Source organism: Panulirus ornatus, chromosome 7 (genome assembly GCF_036320965.1).
Source record: "Panulirus ornatus isolate Po-2019 chromosome 7, ASM3632096v1, whole genome shotgun sequence".
Taxonomy (NCBI): Eukaryota; Metazoa; Arthropoda; class Malacostraca; order Decapoda; family Palinuridae; genus Panulirus; species Panulirus ornatus.
This window is the reverse complement of record NC_092230.1, coordinates 44,303,521-44,323,368: the sequence shown is the minus strand read 5'-3', so window position 1 is coordinate 44,323,368 and position 19,848 is coordinate 44,303,521. Positions and strand designations below refer to the sequence as shown.

General features: G+C 43.6%; 1 protein-coding gene across 8 annotated transcripts in view; it reads right to left on the bottom strand.

The window, feature by feature from the left end:
* LOC139749590 (chitinase-3-like protein 1) overlaps positions 1-19,848 on the bottom strand; it is a 94,029-nt gene that overhangs the window by 18,007 nt on the left and 56,174 nt on the right. For 4 of the 8 annotated variants that reach the window (XM_071663676.1, XM_071663675.1, XM_071663674.1 and 1 more), the window contains 4 exons: positions 7,692-7,818; positions 4,428-4,606; positions 3,306-3,492; positions 1,267-1,403 (listed from right to left, as the gene is read on the bottom strand). In XM_071663676.1, the coding sequence (XP_071519777.1) occupies positions 1,267-1,403; positions 3,306-3,492; positions 4,428-4,606; positions 7,692-7,749 (561 nt within the window). In that variant the 5' untranslated portion in view covers positions 7,750-7,818. Of the gene's footprint in view, positions 1-1,266; positions 1,404-3,305; positions 3,493-4,427; positions 4,607-7,691; positions 7,819-19,848 lie in introns of those variants that run through there. The other 4 variants (XR_011712992.1, XR_011712991.1, XR_011712993.1 and 1 more) reach the window with 1 other exon arrangement.

The following is a 19,848-nucleotide window of genomic DNA, read 5'->3' as shown; positions in this document are numbered from 1 at the left end:
CCCAGGATTTTCGCCTCCTCCCACACAGACAAATACCAGGGTATTCAAATTAATGAACAGAAAAGGAAGATAGAAATACACATTAATGATAACTTACTCTAGTGTTGTTTGGAAAATAATTAAAGTGAGAAATAAAAGATAGTCCGACTGAAAATCAAGTATATGGAGGAAGTTGTGAAAGGAAAGTTCAAAATAAAAACACATTTCTTCTTGTAAGACAGGGAAAACATATGTGCCATTATGAAAGAATCCCCTGCAATGCAACAAGAAAGACCAATTGAAGGTTAAAAATGCAGTAACATATATCCAAGTATAGGATATGTAAATAAAAAGTGAGTGTATTACATGTGCTGAAACAGAAATGTGCATTAAGGTAGACGATATTGTGTGATACAAAGATGAACAGCAAATGGAAAACAAAAACATATACTCTGCAGGTGAATTCATTAATGGATAAAATATGTAAATAAAACAAACATTAGTCCATTTATCAAGATGGTGAAGTGGGAATGGATTCAGCATAAGAAGCTACTAAAATGAAACTACAATATAGAAAAGCAGTGTTAAAATGCCAATAAAGCAAAAACCAGCATATGAAGGGGGCTATACTCTTACAGAATGCACACAAAGCATTGTCCTCCACTTTCTTGACTCAAATCATGTGGACAAAAATATGCTCTGAACACAAAGGCAGCATGGCTAAGTGAAAACAATTTATCATCCGAGAGAGGTCAATGCCATTTCAAAACTTGGTTTAATGAAATGTTCATTAAATTTTCCAGCTTGGAAGGCATAGTTATAAAAAAGTGGTACTGGGATACTGTAATTCAAAGCTAATTCTCTAACAGATAAATATTTTGAATTGCTTAAAGTCTATAACTAACTTATAAATAGCTGGTATAATTTTCATAACATACAAAGTAACACATTTACTGCAAGACCTCCAATAAATACTTATAAGTGACATGTAATAAGTTACATGGTTTGCAGTTTAGTCTCCTTAATTTGATGTAAAAGATATTGTTATATCTTGCCAAAATAACTTTGATCACACGCAAAAGAAAAAGTCTTCAATAACATATAGGTGCATTTGTGTTTAGGATATGTTTCAAATGTCTCTATGATAATAAACAAAGACTGGCCCTTCACCTTTAGCACTTCATTATCATATAGAGAAAAAGATTAAACAAAGTACCTGCACTCTTTTGCTAAATCTTTACCTCTAACTACACAAAGGAGATGTAGGGGGTAGTAAGGTTTTCTCACCAGGTCAAGCAGCTCAGAAACCTTAGGTATGTCATAACCACGGTCAATGTTTCGTCGGCCTGCACTCACAGCAGATGTTAGCAGTAAACCATGGGGTCTGAAAGCTGACTTGAGGTCTACCAGCCATGCTGTGAATCCTGTGCATTGAACCGAGGAAACAGTAAGTATTAAAGAGGGAATGTTAATGAACTCATTCAAAATGAGACATATATTGTTAGTATGATAAAAGACAATTGGATGGATGAGTACAATTTGCACAGTTATGAGCTGTCTGCCTTATTTGAAAATGACTTATGCTTTTGTCATACAAAAGAATCAGCAACATATGATTCTGGCATATGGGCACTACTGTCTACACAGCATTCTAACTTTGTGCACCTAACGAAGATAGCAACTCTTAGACAGCAACTGACATCAATCGATGTTCTCTTAAGAAAAAGTAGCCAACATCAACTTAGGAGCTAACTTTTCTCACCTTTGTTAAATATCTAGTCTAAAGTGGTTTCTTTCCTTGTCAGGTGTGTGTGTGGGGGGGTGGGGTGTGTGTGTGTGTGTGTGTGTGTGTGTGTGTGTGTGTGTGTGTGTGTGTGTGTGTGTGTGTGTGTGTGTGTGGGGGGGGGGTATGGGATCTGCTATTCTTAATATGCATATATCCACCATTATAAACATATGGTCGTCCGCCTGAAGACTGAGTAATCTCCCTCACCCTGAATTTGTATTAATGTTGTAAAAAAAAAAGAAAGTAAAAGTGCCAATCCTTACTGAGCTCCTCAGCCTGTCAGTGTTGGTTGACTTGGCTTGTCCTACTTGTGATACTTTACCCCACCATAGTCGGTACTTATGTATCCACTAATCTCAGGAAGGATGAACAGTTTGAAGTGCTGTGCACTGTCTGCCTGTGCTGCAGATCGAACTTGGGCCAATAGGTTAATAGTCAGCAATGCTAACTACATTACTGAAATGCTTGTACACATTTAGTTTCTGTTACAGCTCTAATTCCCAGCTTTGTATTATCTGCAAATTTTGATATCTTCCAGCACAATCATTAATTTACACAGAAAAAAAATAACACTTAAGACAGAACCTACAACACATTATTTGTTATGCTCAACCATTCTGAAGCTTCGTCATTAATCTTTCTTAATGCCCAGTCAACAAATTTCTAAGTTCCTTTCTAAGTACCAAAGTACAGTACCATCCACACCATGAGACTTAACATATGTTAGCACTCTATGGCAATCTTTGAAAATAAATATAAATGACATCACCTACTTTAATTTCATCATACATACTGATCATATCACAAATGAAACCTAGTTAATTTGTTAGACATAGACACACTATAATAAAAATATTATGCCATAAATTCTTAAATATGCAGTTTGTTAAACATAGACACTGTAGGTAAAAATCAAACCGTAGATAAAAAATAAGCAATTTGAAAACTTTCAACATCAAGCTAAGTGGGTGATAATTTCTGGGCAGAGTCTAATAACTTTTTAGAATATTGGTGTTACACTAACAAAGCTTCCAGTCCGGTGCAACTTCTCTGGAGTGAGTGACACTGAAAAGAACAGTTAAATACTGAATTACAATACATCAGTTTTATCTTTTACCATTGTTGTCAAGTAAAGCTTCACAGAACCTGTTATTCTATCTATTCTACTTCCACTTAATCCTGATGACGTGTGGCAATATATTGCAGTGTTCTCCTTCACTAGCAATGGTTTTGGATCTGGAATGCTACATGTGTTGTTCATGGGAAATAATAACGAAAACACACTTTTTCAGAATTTTGCCATAGTTTCCTTACTAAGCTTGCAGGAGGCTTGAAATTCAACCAGCTAGACTTCACGGAAACATGCGGCTAAAGTGAAGTGAACCATATCTCATGAAATCAAATGGTTCACTCTCCCACTATGCTTCCTTTAACCACCTTGTTCATTCCAACAAAAGGCTATTGAAGGCACGGAAAACCCATGTTGGAACATATCAAGAGCAAAAATAAAAAGTATATCCAAAAATCTTGCTCCTCTCACCTTGTTTGTCAGCTGAAATTCCCTCATAGGCTGGGTACTCCCAGTCCAGGTCAAGGCCATCAAAGCCATACTGGAGGAGCAGCTTGATCACTTCATCCACAAATTTCCGTCTTAGTCCTGCATCTGCTACCAGCCGTGAGTATTTGTTACTGCGAGAGTCATTCCAACCCCCTAGACCCAGCAGCACCTGGTAACCAACAACAAGAAATGAATATGAGGCATCTGTACCCAAGTGGGGAATCAGTCACATATCATGAATATGAAAACGTGAACAGACGCACGAAAAGTACAATAATGGCCAAGTTAATTAAAGAGTACATGACTGATTTTAAAAAATAATAAACAATAACTAAACACATCCTGTTCAATATAACATTCAGTATAACATCTCTTAATAAATGATTATGACCAGATGTTACGTTATGAAGAACAACCATGAACAACAGAAACGGCCAGAAGTGAACATTGAGAACCAAGAAAAGCCATAAACAGGACTTTATAGTTAAAAATTATCTGAGGACGGTTTATACCAAGAAAAAAAAAAAACATTAGCAGTATTACGGACAACAGCCCTATATATCTTAGTTAAGCCAGGTACCTATTTTTAACGGTCAAACCGCCACAACCAATCATGGAACCTACGGGCTCGACCCTGGGCGGGCCGTGAATGCGTCATGGTCAGCAACGCTAACCGTTACGTTACACCACGGAGTCGAAACGTTACCACCCATCCCAGACCACGTTTTCTGTGACTACAGAGAGAGAGAGAGAGAGAGAGAGAGAGAGAGAGAGAGAGAGAGAGAGAGAGAGAGAGAGAGAGAGAGAGAGTCAGTCATCCCTCAATCAGGACAATAGAAATAAGACTTAATCAAGACATAGTGGAAAATTCAGATAGAAAAGTCCTACCCCTACACAACACTCTTCTACTATGCGATTATCAGTGACCAAACACAAATGTGGGACCCCCAACCCCCCCTTTATTTGTCAAATTCTATAGACCCCCAATCCCCCCTTTATTTGTCAAATTCTATAAACCCTAAAATTCCTGACGAATTCTCTTTGCATATTCTTCTTGTTTTTAAACGTCGAAACGACTTTTGTTTAAACGTCGAAACGACTTACCTTTAAATTGCGGTTCTTCTTTTTGAGCTGGACAAACTTCTCGTAATTTTTCAGGTCCCTGTCCAGCCAGGAGTCGTGCTGCTTCGCCAGGAGGGTCTTGGAGTCCAGGACGGCGAAGGCGTAGACCAAGTGGGTGCACAGCTCCACTGGAATGTCCTCCACTGTGTACTTGGCCAGGCCTGTGCAATCCACGCCGTGCAAATGGTACTGGATAGTTAATTGAATGTCTGTGACTTGGTTACGGTACTAATGATGCATGATAAAATGGTACTTTTCTTTTTTTTCTTTCACACTATTCGCCATTTCCCGCGTTAGCGAGGTAGCGTTAACAGAGGACTGAGCCTTTTAGGGAATACCCTCACCTGGTCCCCTTCTCTGTTCCTTCTTTTGGAAAATTAAAAAAAAAAAAAGACGAGAGGGGAGGATTTCCAGTCCCCCGCTCCCTTCCCTTTTAGTCGCCTTCTACGACACGCAGGGAATACGTGGGAAATATTCTTTCTCCCCTATCCCCAGGGATATATATATATATATATATATATATATATATATATATATATATATATATATATATATATATATATATATACTATCACTGATGTGTATAAACCAACATATGATGCACGGGGGTTAATGGTCCAGACATGGTAGCCTTCATGGATGATTTCTCTATAGAAAAAAAAATTCAGCTTTTCATTATCAGCTACTGCAGGGCACCAACACGGCTCGTCATGTGAATCAGGAACTGTAATTTGACAAATGATGCCTCCTGTGTCTCTAGAGTGCATTACCCACACACACACACAGGTTCTATGGATGGGGGGGGGGGGGGGAATCAAATGCATTGATGCAGCCTAGCCTAACTTAGGTCTGAGGAACTGGAATCTATTACAACGATAACCTCTTGGGATTATCATTATCATTATTATTACTTTTATTATTATTATTATTATTATTATTATAATTATTATTATTATCATTATTATCATCATTATTATTATTATTATTATTATTATTATTATTATTATTATTATCATTATTACTATTATTATCATTATTATTATTATTTTTATTATTATTATCATTATTATTATCATTATTATTATTATTATTATTATTGTTATAATCAATTGCCTGACATCATGAGTGGGAAGTGAGGGAGGCAAGAGCGAGGGTTGAGGATGAGGTGGGAGACAATGAGGGCGTGCGATGGTGGGAGGACGTGGGCAAGGGAGAGAGTAAGGGAGAGATGATGTGAGGGAGGGAAAAGGTGGAAGGGGCAGAGGGGGATCAAGGAGCCAGAGTTTAAGCATGAGGATTTAAGGGAAGGAGACGCACATGATGTCTTCGGCCACTTAGATGAGTGTAACATAGGATTTAAATGCACCAGAAAACTTACACCGCACATCTGTACACACTTCAGTCTTGTTTTCCATTTCAAATTAACCCCTTCCCCTGTCCCATCTTTTCCTCCACGCCTCTAACCACCCTATTTAAAAGAGAAGAGGATGGATTGGGGGTGGGTGATGGAGAACAGTGTGGTGTGTGGCTCCTTGGCGTGTAGGCTATGAATATGTACCATACATTTTCCCCCACTGAGTCTTAAAGACTGAGAAAGGCTCCGGCATTACAATGAACAATGTTCAGATTGGATGATTTCCTTCGTAGAACAACGATGAACAACGTCACTACACACACACACACACACACACACAGGGCCAGACTGCTGGAGATAAATATAAATGGCATCAAAAATTACGTCTCTAACAAACTAATCATATCCTTAAGTATAACCAAATTCCCATTTCTCCCATTTCTCAACCGTGTCTTTCTCTTTCCAACCCCCTTCCCCCTTTTCCCCTCAACCAAATCAGAAAAAAAAGAAAAGTGAGGACGTGGGATGAAATGGAGGCGGAGGGGGTAGGTTGGACTTGTGTCTGGGGTCCATAATAGGTTGGAGCTGGGGGGAGGGCTACTACTGGCTCGCAGGGCTGGACTTAGGTCAGTGGACACTGCCCCTGGACAGTGAGTGACTGACCAGGTCATCACAACATCACAACAGTTATCACAACCTCATGAGAGGAAGGAGCGTGATAACTAGTACTGTTATAGGATGACTGGTCAACCATTGCTTTGGTCCTCCACACGACTTCTTTTGTTTCAAAAAGACAGAACAACACAAATCTGTATCAAATACATCAAGTTTGATATCAGGTCATGTCTGCTGATTTTGTAAATACACACAACCCTAGAGAAAGTGGTAATTAAAGGGACAATAGAACGCACCAGACTTTCGTGTGGATTATCGTACACAATTACCGTACATGTGTTTGCTGACGTTGACTTGCCTCATGTAAACAACCACCCGATATTACTATTGCGTTTCGCTATTTATGATCCATTGAGCTAAATTAGCTGTTAAATTGTCCCTTGAACACTACCTAAACTTATTCTTATGCCTATGTCACTTGAACACTTATTAAATCTTGTCTCTGTGTATATCCCTTGAAGAATTAACAAAACTTGTCTTTTACAATTTTTTTTTGTGGAGGAACCCCATATTGCACAGGGCCCCTGAGCAGCTGGTTCGTGTGCCCTGCCCTATATCGGGCCAGGGGCCAAGGTAGGGATGTGATGGGATGGGAGGCGAGAATGTGGTTTGAAATGACTGGGGGGTGCGCGCCAGGGTGGATTGGAATGGGAGGGGAATAGGTGGAGTGGGACGGAGAGAGCTTTAGAGGAATCAAAGAGAGATGGTAAAGGGGGGTTCACAACTGGATGGATCAGGCCCTAAAAGGGGTTGGAAATAAGGTATAAGGAAGGCAATGGAAGTTGGGAAGACAGAGTAAGTTGGGTATAAGCCCAAGTGGGGCGCGCCAGGTGACCAGGTTAGGATGGGCTGGCTTTTGGCCAGGAGCTAAAGTGGAGGGGGCTGGTAGACAAGGGGTAGAGAAATAACCTTAATTATCTACACCATGACTTCAACGTGACCTGGCGTGACCTGCTGACTGACCCGAGGTCTGACAACAGCCATCATCCTGGCTGACCTGTGGTGAGAGAGAGAGAGAGAGAGAGAGAGAGAGAGAGAGAGAGAGAGAGAGAGAGAGAGAGAGAGAGAGAGAGATCATCCTGACTTTGGCAAATGACCTGTGGTGATCGAGAGAGAGAGAGAGAGAGAGAGAGAGAGAGAGAGAGAGAGAGAGAGAGAGAGAGAGAGAGAGAGAGAGTGTATAGCTTGTGACCTGGGATGTGTTGACCCAGACTGACCGTGGCGGTAGTGTGCCCAGGACGCATAGTAGCAGACGACGTGCTTCCTCCCCGCCATGACCTGGTGCGGTGCCCACGTCACCACCAGCAGTCCAGCAGTAATGGACACGATCCTCGCCAACACCTCCTGCAAACCCAAGAACTTGGTCTCATCTCACTAGCTTAGCATCTGATCCTACAAAGTGAACGTCTAAGTGTTCTGCTCTGGACCTGAAGCATAAAAGTTGAAACTCTATATAATCTTATATATGAAGGATCTAATCTTAACTATGTAGGATCTAATCTTATATATGAAGGATCTAATCTTAACTATGTAGGATCTAATCTTATATATATGAAGGATCCAATCTTACATAAGTAGGATCTAATCTTACATGTATACGATCTAATCTTAGACATCATCTCACATATTTCTCATTACTGATTTCCACTAACGTGATTACGACACGAAAGTGCACTTGGGAACTTAACGTGTTTCATTTCCCCGTAGACTCATTGGAATATATATATATATATATATATATATATATATATATATATATATATATATATATATATATATATATATATATATATATATGTGTGTGTGTGTGTGTGTGTGTGTGTGTGTGTGTGTGTGTGTGTAGCGTTTTAAGAGGACAATGACAGCGACGGTCTTAGCGGCTCTATGGTCCCGCCCACCCGCCACGCCCTCAGGCTCCCCACGCCCCCTGACATGAATACCTACTCTCCCGCCTCCACCGGCAGGCCGCACGCCCGCTGGGCCCGCGCCATCACGACGCGCCCCTCGTGGGGAGGCCCTTCACGGGTGTGGGTTATGGAAAAGGTGGGGGTTGGGTGGGTGGGGGAGATTACTGGGTCATGGGGTGTGGTGAAGGGGAGGAAGTGGACATGGTTGGGGGAGTGGGGAGAGATAATATTATATCCTCCCCCCCTCCCCCACACTAGAATCAATGCCTCCAAAACTAGAATACAGGACTCCCAAACTAGGACACCAAAACCAGGATATATGACTCCAAAACTGATTATACGACTTCAAAACTGAATATATGGCTCCAAAACTGAATATATGACCCCAAAACTGAATATATGGCTCTAAAACTATATATACGACTCCAAAACTGAATGTATGGCTCCAAAACTGAATATATGACCCCAAAACTGAATATATGGCTCTAAAACTGAATATACGACTCCAAAACTGAATATATGGCTCCAAAACTGAATATATGACCCCAAAACTGAATATATGGCTCTAAAACTGAATATACGACTCCAAAACTGAATATATGGCTCCAAAACTGAATATACGACCCCAAAACTGAATATATGGCTCTAAAACTGAATATACGACTCCAAAACTGAATATATGGCTCCAAAACTGAATATACGACTCCAAAACTGAATATATGGCTCCAAAACTGAATATACGACTCCAAAACTGAATATATGGCACCAAAACTGAATACATGGCTCCAAAACTGAATATATGGCTCCAAAACTGAATATATGACCCCAAAACTGAATATATGACCCCAAAACTGAATATACGGCTCCAAAACTGAATATACGACTCCAAAACTGAATATAATACTCCAAAACTGACTATATGGCTCCAAAACTGAATATATGGCTCCAAAACTGAATATACGACTCCAAAAATGAATATAATACTCTAAAACTGAATATATGGCTCCAAAACTGAATATATGACTCTTAAAACTGAATATATGGCTCCAAAACTGAATATATGACTCTTAAAACTGAATATATGGCTCCAAAACTAGATGCGACTCCCAAACTAGAATATATGACTCCAAAACTGAATATATGGCTCCAAAGCTAAAATATATGACTCCCAAACTAGAATATATGACTCCAAAATTTGGATACATGACTCCAAAACTTGGATATCAGACTCACAAACTAAGATACACGAGTCCCAATCTAGGATATGAGACTCTAAAACTAAGATATATGACTCCAAAGCTAGAATATATGACTCCAAAAGTATAACATATGACTCCAAAGCTAGAATATATGACTCCAAAAGTATAACATATGACTCCAAAACTAGACATAAGACTTCCAAACTAGAATATGTCTCAAAAACTAGACTCTATGACTTTAAAACTAGAATACATGACTCCCAAACAAGGATATATGACTCCAAAACTAGGATATATGACCCTAAAACTAGGATATGTGACTCCAAAACTAGGATATATGACTCCAAAAACTAGAATATATGACTCCAAAGACTAGACTATATAACTCCAAAACTAGAATATATGACTTCAAAAACTAGACTATATGACTCCAAAACTAGAATATATGACTCCAAAAACTAGAATATATGACTCCAAAATCTAGAATATATGACTCCAAAACTACAATACATGATTCCAAGACTAGAAGATATGATTTACATTCACACACACACACACACACACACACCACAGTCTGCTCGCGGGGTATATGATTAAAGTCACCAATATACCAAATCTAGAAAAAAATACATATATATTCCTCATATATGCGAACACAAACTATGCACACTTGGACCATCTCTTCCATTTCAGACTATCCCATTGCTCGTCCTATCCTCTAACCATCGTAGTAAACGAGAGGTGAAGTAAAGAGATGGTTAGGGTGAGGGAGGGTGATTGTTAGGGTGAAGGAGGGTGTGTGTGTGTGTGTGTGTGTGTGTGTGTGTGTGTGTGTGTGTGTGTGTGTGTGTGCCAAAGATGGAGTGTGGCAGAGTGAGGGTGAGGCTGAATGAGGGTGTGGTAGGGTGAGGGTGTGGCAGGGTGAAAGTGTGGTAGAACGAGAGTTAGGGTGAGGGAGGGAGGGTGTGTGTGTGTGTGTGTGTGTGTGTGTGTGTGTGTGTGTGTGTGTGTGTGTGTGTGTGTGTGTGTGTGTGTGGCAAAGATGGAGTGTGGCAGAGTGAGGGGTGAGGCTGAATGAGGGTGTGGCAGGATGAGGGTGTGGCAGGGTGAACGTGTGATAGAACGAGGGTGTAAAGGTGTGGCAGAGTAAGGGTGAGGCTGAGTGAGGGTGTGGCAGAGTGAGGACATGGTAGAGTAAGGGTGTGATAGAGTAAAGGTGAGGTAGAATGAGGGTGAGGTAGAGTAAGTGTGAGGCAGAGTAAGGGTGTGGCAGTGTGAGAATGGCAGAGTAAGTGTGGCAGAGCGAGTGTGGCAGAGTGAGTGTGGCAGTGTGAGTGTTGCAGAGTGAGTGTGGCAAAGTGTGGCAGAGTGAGTGTGACAGTGAGTGTGGCAGAGTGAGTGTGGCAGAGAAAGTGTGGCAGAGAGAGTGTGGCAGAGTAAGTGTGGTAGAGTTAGTGTGGCAGAGAGAGTGTGGCAGAGAGAGTGTGGCAGAGTGAGTGTGGCAGAGAGAGTGTGGCAGAGTGAATGTGGCAGAGCAAGTGTGGCAGAGTGAGTGTGGCAGAGTAAGTGTGGTAGAGTTAGTGTGGCAGAGTTAGTGTGGCAGAGTGAGTGTGGCAAAGTAAGTGTGGCAGAGCGAGTGTGGCAGAGTGAGAGTGGCAGAGTGAGTGTGGCAGAGTGAGAGTGGCAGAGTGAGTGTGGCAGAGTGAGTGTGGCAGAGTGAGAATGGCAAAGCGAGTGTGGCAGAGTGAGTGTGGCAGAGTGAGTGTGGCAGAGTTAGTGTGGCAGAGTGAGTGTGGCAGAGTGAGTGTGGCAGAGTGAGTGTTGCAGAGTGAGTGTGGCACAGTGAGTGTGGCAGAGTGAGTGTGGCAGTGTTAGTATGGCAAAGTAAGTGTGGCAGAATGAGTGTGGCAGAGTGAGTGTGGCAGAGTGAGTGCAGCAGAGAGAGTGTGGCAGTGTGAGTGTGTGGCAGTGTGAGTGTGGCAGAGCAAGTGTGGCAGAATGAGTGTGGCAGAGAGAGTGTGGCAGAGACAGTGTGGCAGAGTGAGTGTGGCACAGGATGGTATAAGGGAAAAGAGAAGAAACATGGAGGGTAGACCAGACGAGGGGAAGACCACTGGTGAGGGGAACTGGGGAGGGAGGGAGGGAAGAAGTGCCAGTGGGGAGGTTAGCAGGAGGAGGAGGGAGGAGTGAGTGAGGGAGGGAGGGGTGGCGTGCGGCGGGAACTCATAAGGAGAGGAGCGAGGGACGAGAGCCACTCACACCCCTGGCCGCTACCACACAGGACACAGCCACGGTGAGCAGCACCGCCAGTGTACGCTTACACACACACACACACACACACACACACATGTGATTACAGGAGAGGTGATTACACGGCACGTAATTACGGGACAGGTAATCACGGGATAGATAGGTAATTACAGGATAGGTGATGACAGTAAACCCTTCTCCTCCTCCTTCTTCCCTTATTCCATCGGAGGTGGAGAAGGGGTCATGTCTATCCCTCCAACCACGGCTGGGAGGGTCGTCCGTCCCTCCATCCACGTCTGAGGGTCGTCCGTCCCTCCATCCACGTCTGAAGGTCGTCCGTCCGTCCCTCCACCTACGTCTGGGGGGTCGTCCTTCCCTCCATCCACGTCTGGGGGGGTCGTCCGTCCCTCCACCAAAGTCTGAGGATCGTCCTTCCCTCCACCCACGTCTGAGGACCATCCGTCCCTCCACCCACGTCTGAGGGTCGTCCGTCCCTCCACCCACGTCTGGGGGGTCGTCCGTCCCTCCACCCACGTCTGGTGGTCGTCCCTCCCTCCCTCCACCATCGTCTGAGGATCGTCCATCCCTCCACCCACGCCTGGGGGTCGTCCCTCCCTCCCTCCACCATCGTCTGAGGATCGTCCATCCCTCCACCCACGTCTGGGGGTCGTCCCTCCCTCCCTCCACCATCGTCTGAGGATCGTCCATCCCTCCACCCACGCCTGGGGGTCGTCCCTCCCTCCCTCCACCATCGTCTGAGGATCGTCCATCCCTCCACCCACGCCTGGGGGTCGTCCCTCCCTCCCTCCCTCCACCATCGTCTGGGAACCACCCGTTCCTACACCAAATGTTTACGTCAAGCGTGTAAACTTTAAGTCAGGTGTAAAGACGACTCCAGGACCCAGGTACTGCAAGAGGCGCGTAATAAACCTCTCCAGTACGACCCCTGGGTATGACGCGACGGTACGACCCTCCGTCACGCCCAAGAGTCGTACCGATCTCCCAGCCCAGGCAGTAAGTTACGACCTGTGTCGTAAGTGCGTCAGCACGACAGCCCCAGTGGTGTGGTACTGTGTGAAAGCAGCGTTAAGGCCAAAGTCTTAATCAAACCTTTCGATTATTACTTTTTTTCCAGTGGTGGTAGTCTAACACCACTGACTCTTCCAGTGGCGGGTGTACAACATTGACCTCCTATAGTGGGAATTTACACCACTGACTTCTCCAGTGGAGATTGTACAAGAGACTCTTTCCAGTGGCGAGTGTACAACACTGACCTCCTTTAGTGGGAATTTACAACAGTGACTCTTCCAGTGGCGAGTTTACAACACTGACTCAGCCAGTAGTCGTAGTTTACAACACTGACCTCCTGTAGTGGGGAGTTTACAACACTGACTTTTCCAGTGGCGAGAGTACAACGCTGATTTCCAGTGGTGTGAGTTTACAAAACTGGCTTTCTCTGCGGTGGAGTTTACAACACTGACTTTTCCAGTGGCGAGAGTACAACACTGATTTCCAGTGGTGTGAGTTTACAAAACTGACTTTCCCTGTGGCAAGTGTACAACGCTGACTCTTTCAGTGGTGAGTATGCAACACTGACTCTTTTGAAAGGTCACAACATTAATGGAGTCCACTGTAACACAAGACTACACCACTAGTGGACAATAGTGTTGCAAGGTCGCAGCAACACTGTAGGAGTCTAGTGTGTTGCAAGGTCGCAACACTGGAGAAGTCCAGTGTGTCGCAAGGCAAAACACCACTAGGATGGATCTAACAAATGCCAAGCCATGTCCAGTGGCATACTCAGTGGTGGAGTACGTCTGTATGACGCAAGAGAGGGTACGCGGTAAGACGCAGTGTTTCTAACCCCACCGTTACGTCACCGATCAACACACACCGCACCGTGTGTCCACCACGTGCTGACCCACCACGTGCCGGGGTAGGTAAAGGGGGGGAGGGGGGCAATCGTAAGTCCCTCCCACTTAACAAGCGGTACAAATGATGGCGTTTAGCTGCTCAACAGCAATCTCAAAAATCACGGAAATACACTGTGGAAATTCTCATGACATCTAACCATTCAATACTGTTCATAAAGTTTACGTATTACTTATGAGTATGAAGATAAATGAGATTTATCAGTACAATACGCCGTGCGTAATGTGGCGTATAGATTACGCAGATGGATTAAAAAGAAAAAAAACTTAACACGATAATATAATTATGTAAAGTAATTGTCATTTCTAATACATGCCTCTAGTGTTTTAAGACCTCTTTTCGGGCGCTCCTGCAGCTGCAAGGCTGCGCTACCCCCAGTAGCTGGGAAACGGCGGACGCCTTTGCATTTAAGTTCTTTGACGAAACTGTACAGCCTCGCCAAAGATGACTTTTTCACTCGCGGTGTAACCTCCAGGAGGCGGAGTCCGGTAACACCCAGTACATATACAACATCACCTTCTAGTACAATTGTGATAATACAAGATGTGGCTACCCCTAACACTATATAACTACCCCCCGTGATATCAGTACCCCCTATAGTATACAACTGTCATATATATCGTGAATCCAACCCCTATGTAATATCAGTACCCTCTTTATTACATTACTACTTCTCACACCATGTACCCTCCGTAATATCAGTACCCCTCCATTATATAACTACCTCGTATCACATCCCTATCCCTGCATGGTATTGGTACCCTCTCCATTATATTACTACCTCACATCACATCACTACCCCTATATAATATTAATACCCTCTCCATTATATAACTACCTCGTATCACATCCCTACCCCTGCATGGTATTGGTACCCTCTCCATTATATTACTACCTCACATCACATCACTACCCCTATATAATATCAATACCCTCTCCATTATATAACTACCTCGTATCACATCCCTACCCCTGCATGGTATTGGTACCCTCTCCATCATATTACTACCTCACATCACATCATTACCCCTATATAATATCAAAACCCTCTCCATTATATAACTACCTCGCATCATATCCCTACCCCTGCATGGTATTGGTACCCTCTCCATCATATTACTACCTCATCACATCACTACCCCTATATAATATCAATACCCTCTCCATTATATTACAACCTCACATCACATCATTACCCCTATATAATATCAATACCCTCTCCATTATATTACAACCTCACATCACATCACTACCCCTATATAATATCAATACCCTCTCCATTATATTACAACCTCACATCACATCATTACCCCTATATAATATCAATACCCTCTCCATTATATTACAACCTCACATCACATCACTACCCCTATATAATATCAATACCCTCTCCATTATATTACAACCTCACATCACATCACTACCCCTATATAATATCAATACCCTCTCCATTATATTACAACCTCACATCACATCACTACCCCTATATAATATCAATACCCTCTCCATTATATTACAACCTCACATCACATCACTACCCCTATATAATATCAATACCCTCTCCATTATATAACTACCTCGTATCACATCCCTACCCCTGCATGGTAATGGTACCCTCTCCATTATATTACAACCTCACATCACATCACTACCCCTATATAATATCAATACCCTCTCCATTATATTACAACCTCATCACATCACTACCCCTATATAATATCAATACCCTCTTCATTATATAACTACCTTGTATCATATCCATACCCCTGCATGGTATTGGTACTCTCTCCATCATATTACTACCTCACATCACATCACTACCCCTATATAATATTCACACCCTCTCCATTATATTACAACCTCACATCACATCACTACCCCTATATAATATCAATACCCTCTCCATTATATAACTACCTCGTATCACATCCCTACCCCTGCATGGTATTGGTACCCTCTCCATTATATTACAACCTCACATCACATCAATACCCCTATATAATATCAATACCCTCTCCATTATATAACTACCTTGTATCATATCCATACCCCTGCATGGTATTGGTACCCTCTCCATTATATAACTACCTCGTATCACATCCCTACCCCTGCATGGTATTGGTACCCTCTCCATTATATTACAACCTCACATCACATCACTACCCCTATATAATATCAATACCCTCTCCATTATATTACAACCTCACATCACATCATTACCCCTATATAATATCAATACCCTCTTCATTATATAACTACCTTGTATCATATCCATACCCCTGCATGGTAATGGTACCCTCTCCATTATATTACAACCTCATCACATCACTACCCCTATATAATATCAATACCCTCTTCATTATATAACTACCTTGTATCATATCCATACCCCTGCATGGTATTGGTACCCTCTCCATTATATAACTACCTCGTATCACATCCCTACCCCTGCATGGTATTGGTACCCTCTCCATTATATAACTACCTCGTATCACATCCCTACCCCTGCATGGTATTGGTACCCTCTCCATTATATTACAACCTCACATCACATCATTACCCCTATATAATATCAATACCCTCTTCATTATATAACTACCTCGTATCACATCCCTACCCCTGCATGGTATTGGTACCCTCTCCATTATATAACTACCTCGTATCACATCCCTACCCCTGCATGGTATTGGTACCCTCTCCATTATATAACTACCTCGTATCACATCCCTACCCCTGCATGGTATTGGTACCCTCTCCATTATATAACTACCTCGTATCACATCCCTACCCCTGCATGGTATTGGTACCCTCTCCATTATATTACAACCTCACATCACATCACTACCCCTATATAATATTCACACCCTCTCCATTATATACTTACCTCATATCACATCCCTACCCCTGCATGGTAATGGTACCCTCTCCACTATTCCCTCTCACCCCCCATTCCCACTCTCACTGTTCCTCTCAACCCCCATTCCCACTCTCACTGTTCCCTCTCAACCCCCATTCCCACTCTCACTGTTCCCTCTCAACCCCCCATTCCCACTCTCACTGTTCCCTCTCAACCCCCCATTCCCACTCTCACTGTTCCCTCTCAACCCCCCATTCCCACTCTCACTGTTCCCTCTCAACCCCCATTCCCGCTCTCACTATTCCCTCTCAACCCCCCATTCCCACTCTCACTGTTCCCTCTCAACCCCCATTCCCACTCTCACTGTTCCCTCTCAACCCCCCATTCCCACTCTCACTGTTCCCTCTCAACCCCCCATTCCCACTCTCACTGTTCCCTCTCAACCCCTATTCCCACTCTCACTGTTCCCTCTCAACCCCCCATTCCCACTCTCACTGTTCCCTCTCAACCCCCCATTCCCACTCTCACTGTTCCCTCTCAAACCCCCCCATTCCCACTCTCACTGTTCCCTCTCAACCCCCATTCCCACTCTCACTATTCCCTCTCAACCCCCCGTTCCCACTCTCACTGTTCCCTCTCAACCCCCATTCCCGCTCTCACTATTCCCTCTCAACCCCTATTCCCACTCTCACTGTTCCCTCTCAACCTCCGTTCCCACTCTCAATGTTCCCTCTCAACCCCCCATTCCCGCTCTCACTATTCCCTCTCAACCCCTATTCCCACTCTCACTGTTCCCTCTCAAACCCCCATTCCCGCTCTCACTATTCCCTCTCAAACCCCCCATTCCTGCTCTCACTATTCCCTCTCAAACCCCCCATTCCCGCTCTCAGTGTTCCCTCTCAAACCCCCAATTCCCGCTCTCACTACTCCCTCTCAAAGCCCCCATTCCCGCTCTCACTATTCCCTCTCAAACCGCCAGTTCCCGCTCTCACTATTCCCTCTCAAACCCCCCGTTCCCACTCTCACTATTCCCTCTCAACCTCCGTTCCCGCTCTCACTATTCCCTCTCAACCCCCCATTCCCACTCTCATTGTTCCCTCAACCCCCCATTCCCGCTCTCACTGTTCCCTCTCACCCCCCCCCCATTCTCGCTCTCACTATTCCCTCTCAAACCCCCCGTCCCCGCTCTCACTGTTCCCTCTCAACCTCCCGTTCCCGCTCTCACTGTTCCCTCTCAAACCCCCCATTCCCACCCTGTTCCCTCTCAAGCCCCCCCTCATTCCCACTCTCACTGTTCCCTCTCAACCCCCATTCCCACTCTCAGTCTTCCCTCTCAACCCCCCGTTCCCACTCTCACTATTCCCTCTCACTCCGTTCCCATTCTCATATTCCCTCTCAAACCGCCAGTTCCCGCTCTCACTATTCCCTCTCAAACCCCTTTCGAATCTAACTTCTATCTCTCTAACACTGTCTATACCTGACCGTCTACCACCAGCCTGTCACCCCACCGTCTCAAATCGATGTACACGTTAGAATATCAAACACGACCTGAGTGTTAGCTCCAGATAACCAGCGAGAGGTTCACGTGGTCTTGGAATTAACCTAAACATCTACAGAAGGGGTTCAGGTGGGTTGCTGAACAGGTGGGTGTGGTTGGCGCGAGCAGTTCACGGGCGTACAGAAGCTGTTCACTAACACAGCAACGATTTCAAACGTCACTCTATTAACACAGCAATGATCACAGACCATGCGTCGTCCTGCTGTGTGGCCCGCGGGAGACCATCTCTGGCTGGCGCCTGTGATGGCCCGCGAACGAACCATCACATATAATAAGCGTAAAAATTAAATGAAATCATATCTATGTAAACATTAAGTTTGGCTTAGTTCATCATCTCAAACTACTATTGCAAATATTCTTTCCATCAGTGTATATATATATATATATATATATATATATATATATATATATATATATATAGATAGATAGATAGATAGATAGATAGATAGATAGATAGATAGATAACGAAAACACAGACACGTTCGCCAGTGAAGGGTTAACACTAGACGAGGCTTGGGAAGAGCCTATTTACATATTGTTTACGTGTAAATGACTGTCAAATGTGAGAATAAAACACAATTACACGGGGCGTACAAAGTGAGCCTCAATGGTGGGGGTTGGGTGGTTAGCGTAGCTGACCATGAATCACGCGCCGAACACGTCATGGTTCGAACCCTGGACTGGACTGGGATGTCCAATCGTCCACACTACCAGGAGTGGAGACGACCCTTCATCTATTTTCTTTGAGGTTTTTTATCATTTCTTATCTTTTCTTTTTTTTTTTTTCATTTTCTATCCATTATCGTCACTGCGATACGCACAGTTCAATGGCGTAGATCAGGTACGCATACACAGCGCCGCCCCCTTTTGACACAGCACCACCAAACGACCCCTCAACCTGTGTCTAGCTAGTGTGTTTAAACATGGACGATCACACTTATAAAAGCACTTTATACCTCACACTTTACACCCTTAAGTTGTGTTTAAACATGGACGATCACACTTATAAAAGCACTTTATACCTCACACTTTACACCCTTAAGTTGTGTTTAAACATGGACGATCACACTTATAAAAGCACTTTATACCTCACACTTTACACCCTTAAGTTGTGTTTAAACATGGATGATCACACTTATAAAAGCACTTTATACCTCACACTTTACACCCTTAAGTTGTGTTTAAACATGGACGATCACACTTATAAAAGCACTTTATACCTCACACTTTACACCCTTAAGTTGTGTTTAAACATGGACGATCACACTTATAAAAGCACTTTATACCTCACACTTTACACCCTTAAGTTGTTTAAACATGGACGATCACACTTATAAAAGCACTTCATACCTCACACTTTACACTTTATATGCCTATCTCCCCCGATCCTTCCACTTTAAATGATGCGGTGTTGCGCAAGTGTTGAGTATATCAGGCGCTGTAGAGTGTTGCAGTGTGTTTCAGGTGTAGTAGTGTGTTGCAGCGTGTTTCAGGTGGTGTAGTAGTGTGTTGCAGCGTGTTTCAGGTGGTGTAGTAGTGTGTTGCAGCGTGTTTCAGGTGGTGTAGTAGTGTGTTGCAGTGTGTTTCAGGTGTAGTAGTGTTGCAGCGTGTTTCAGGTGGTGTAGTAGTGTGTTGCAGTGTGTTTCAGGTGTCGCTGTAGTGTGTTGCAGT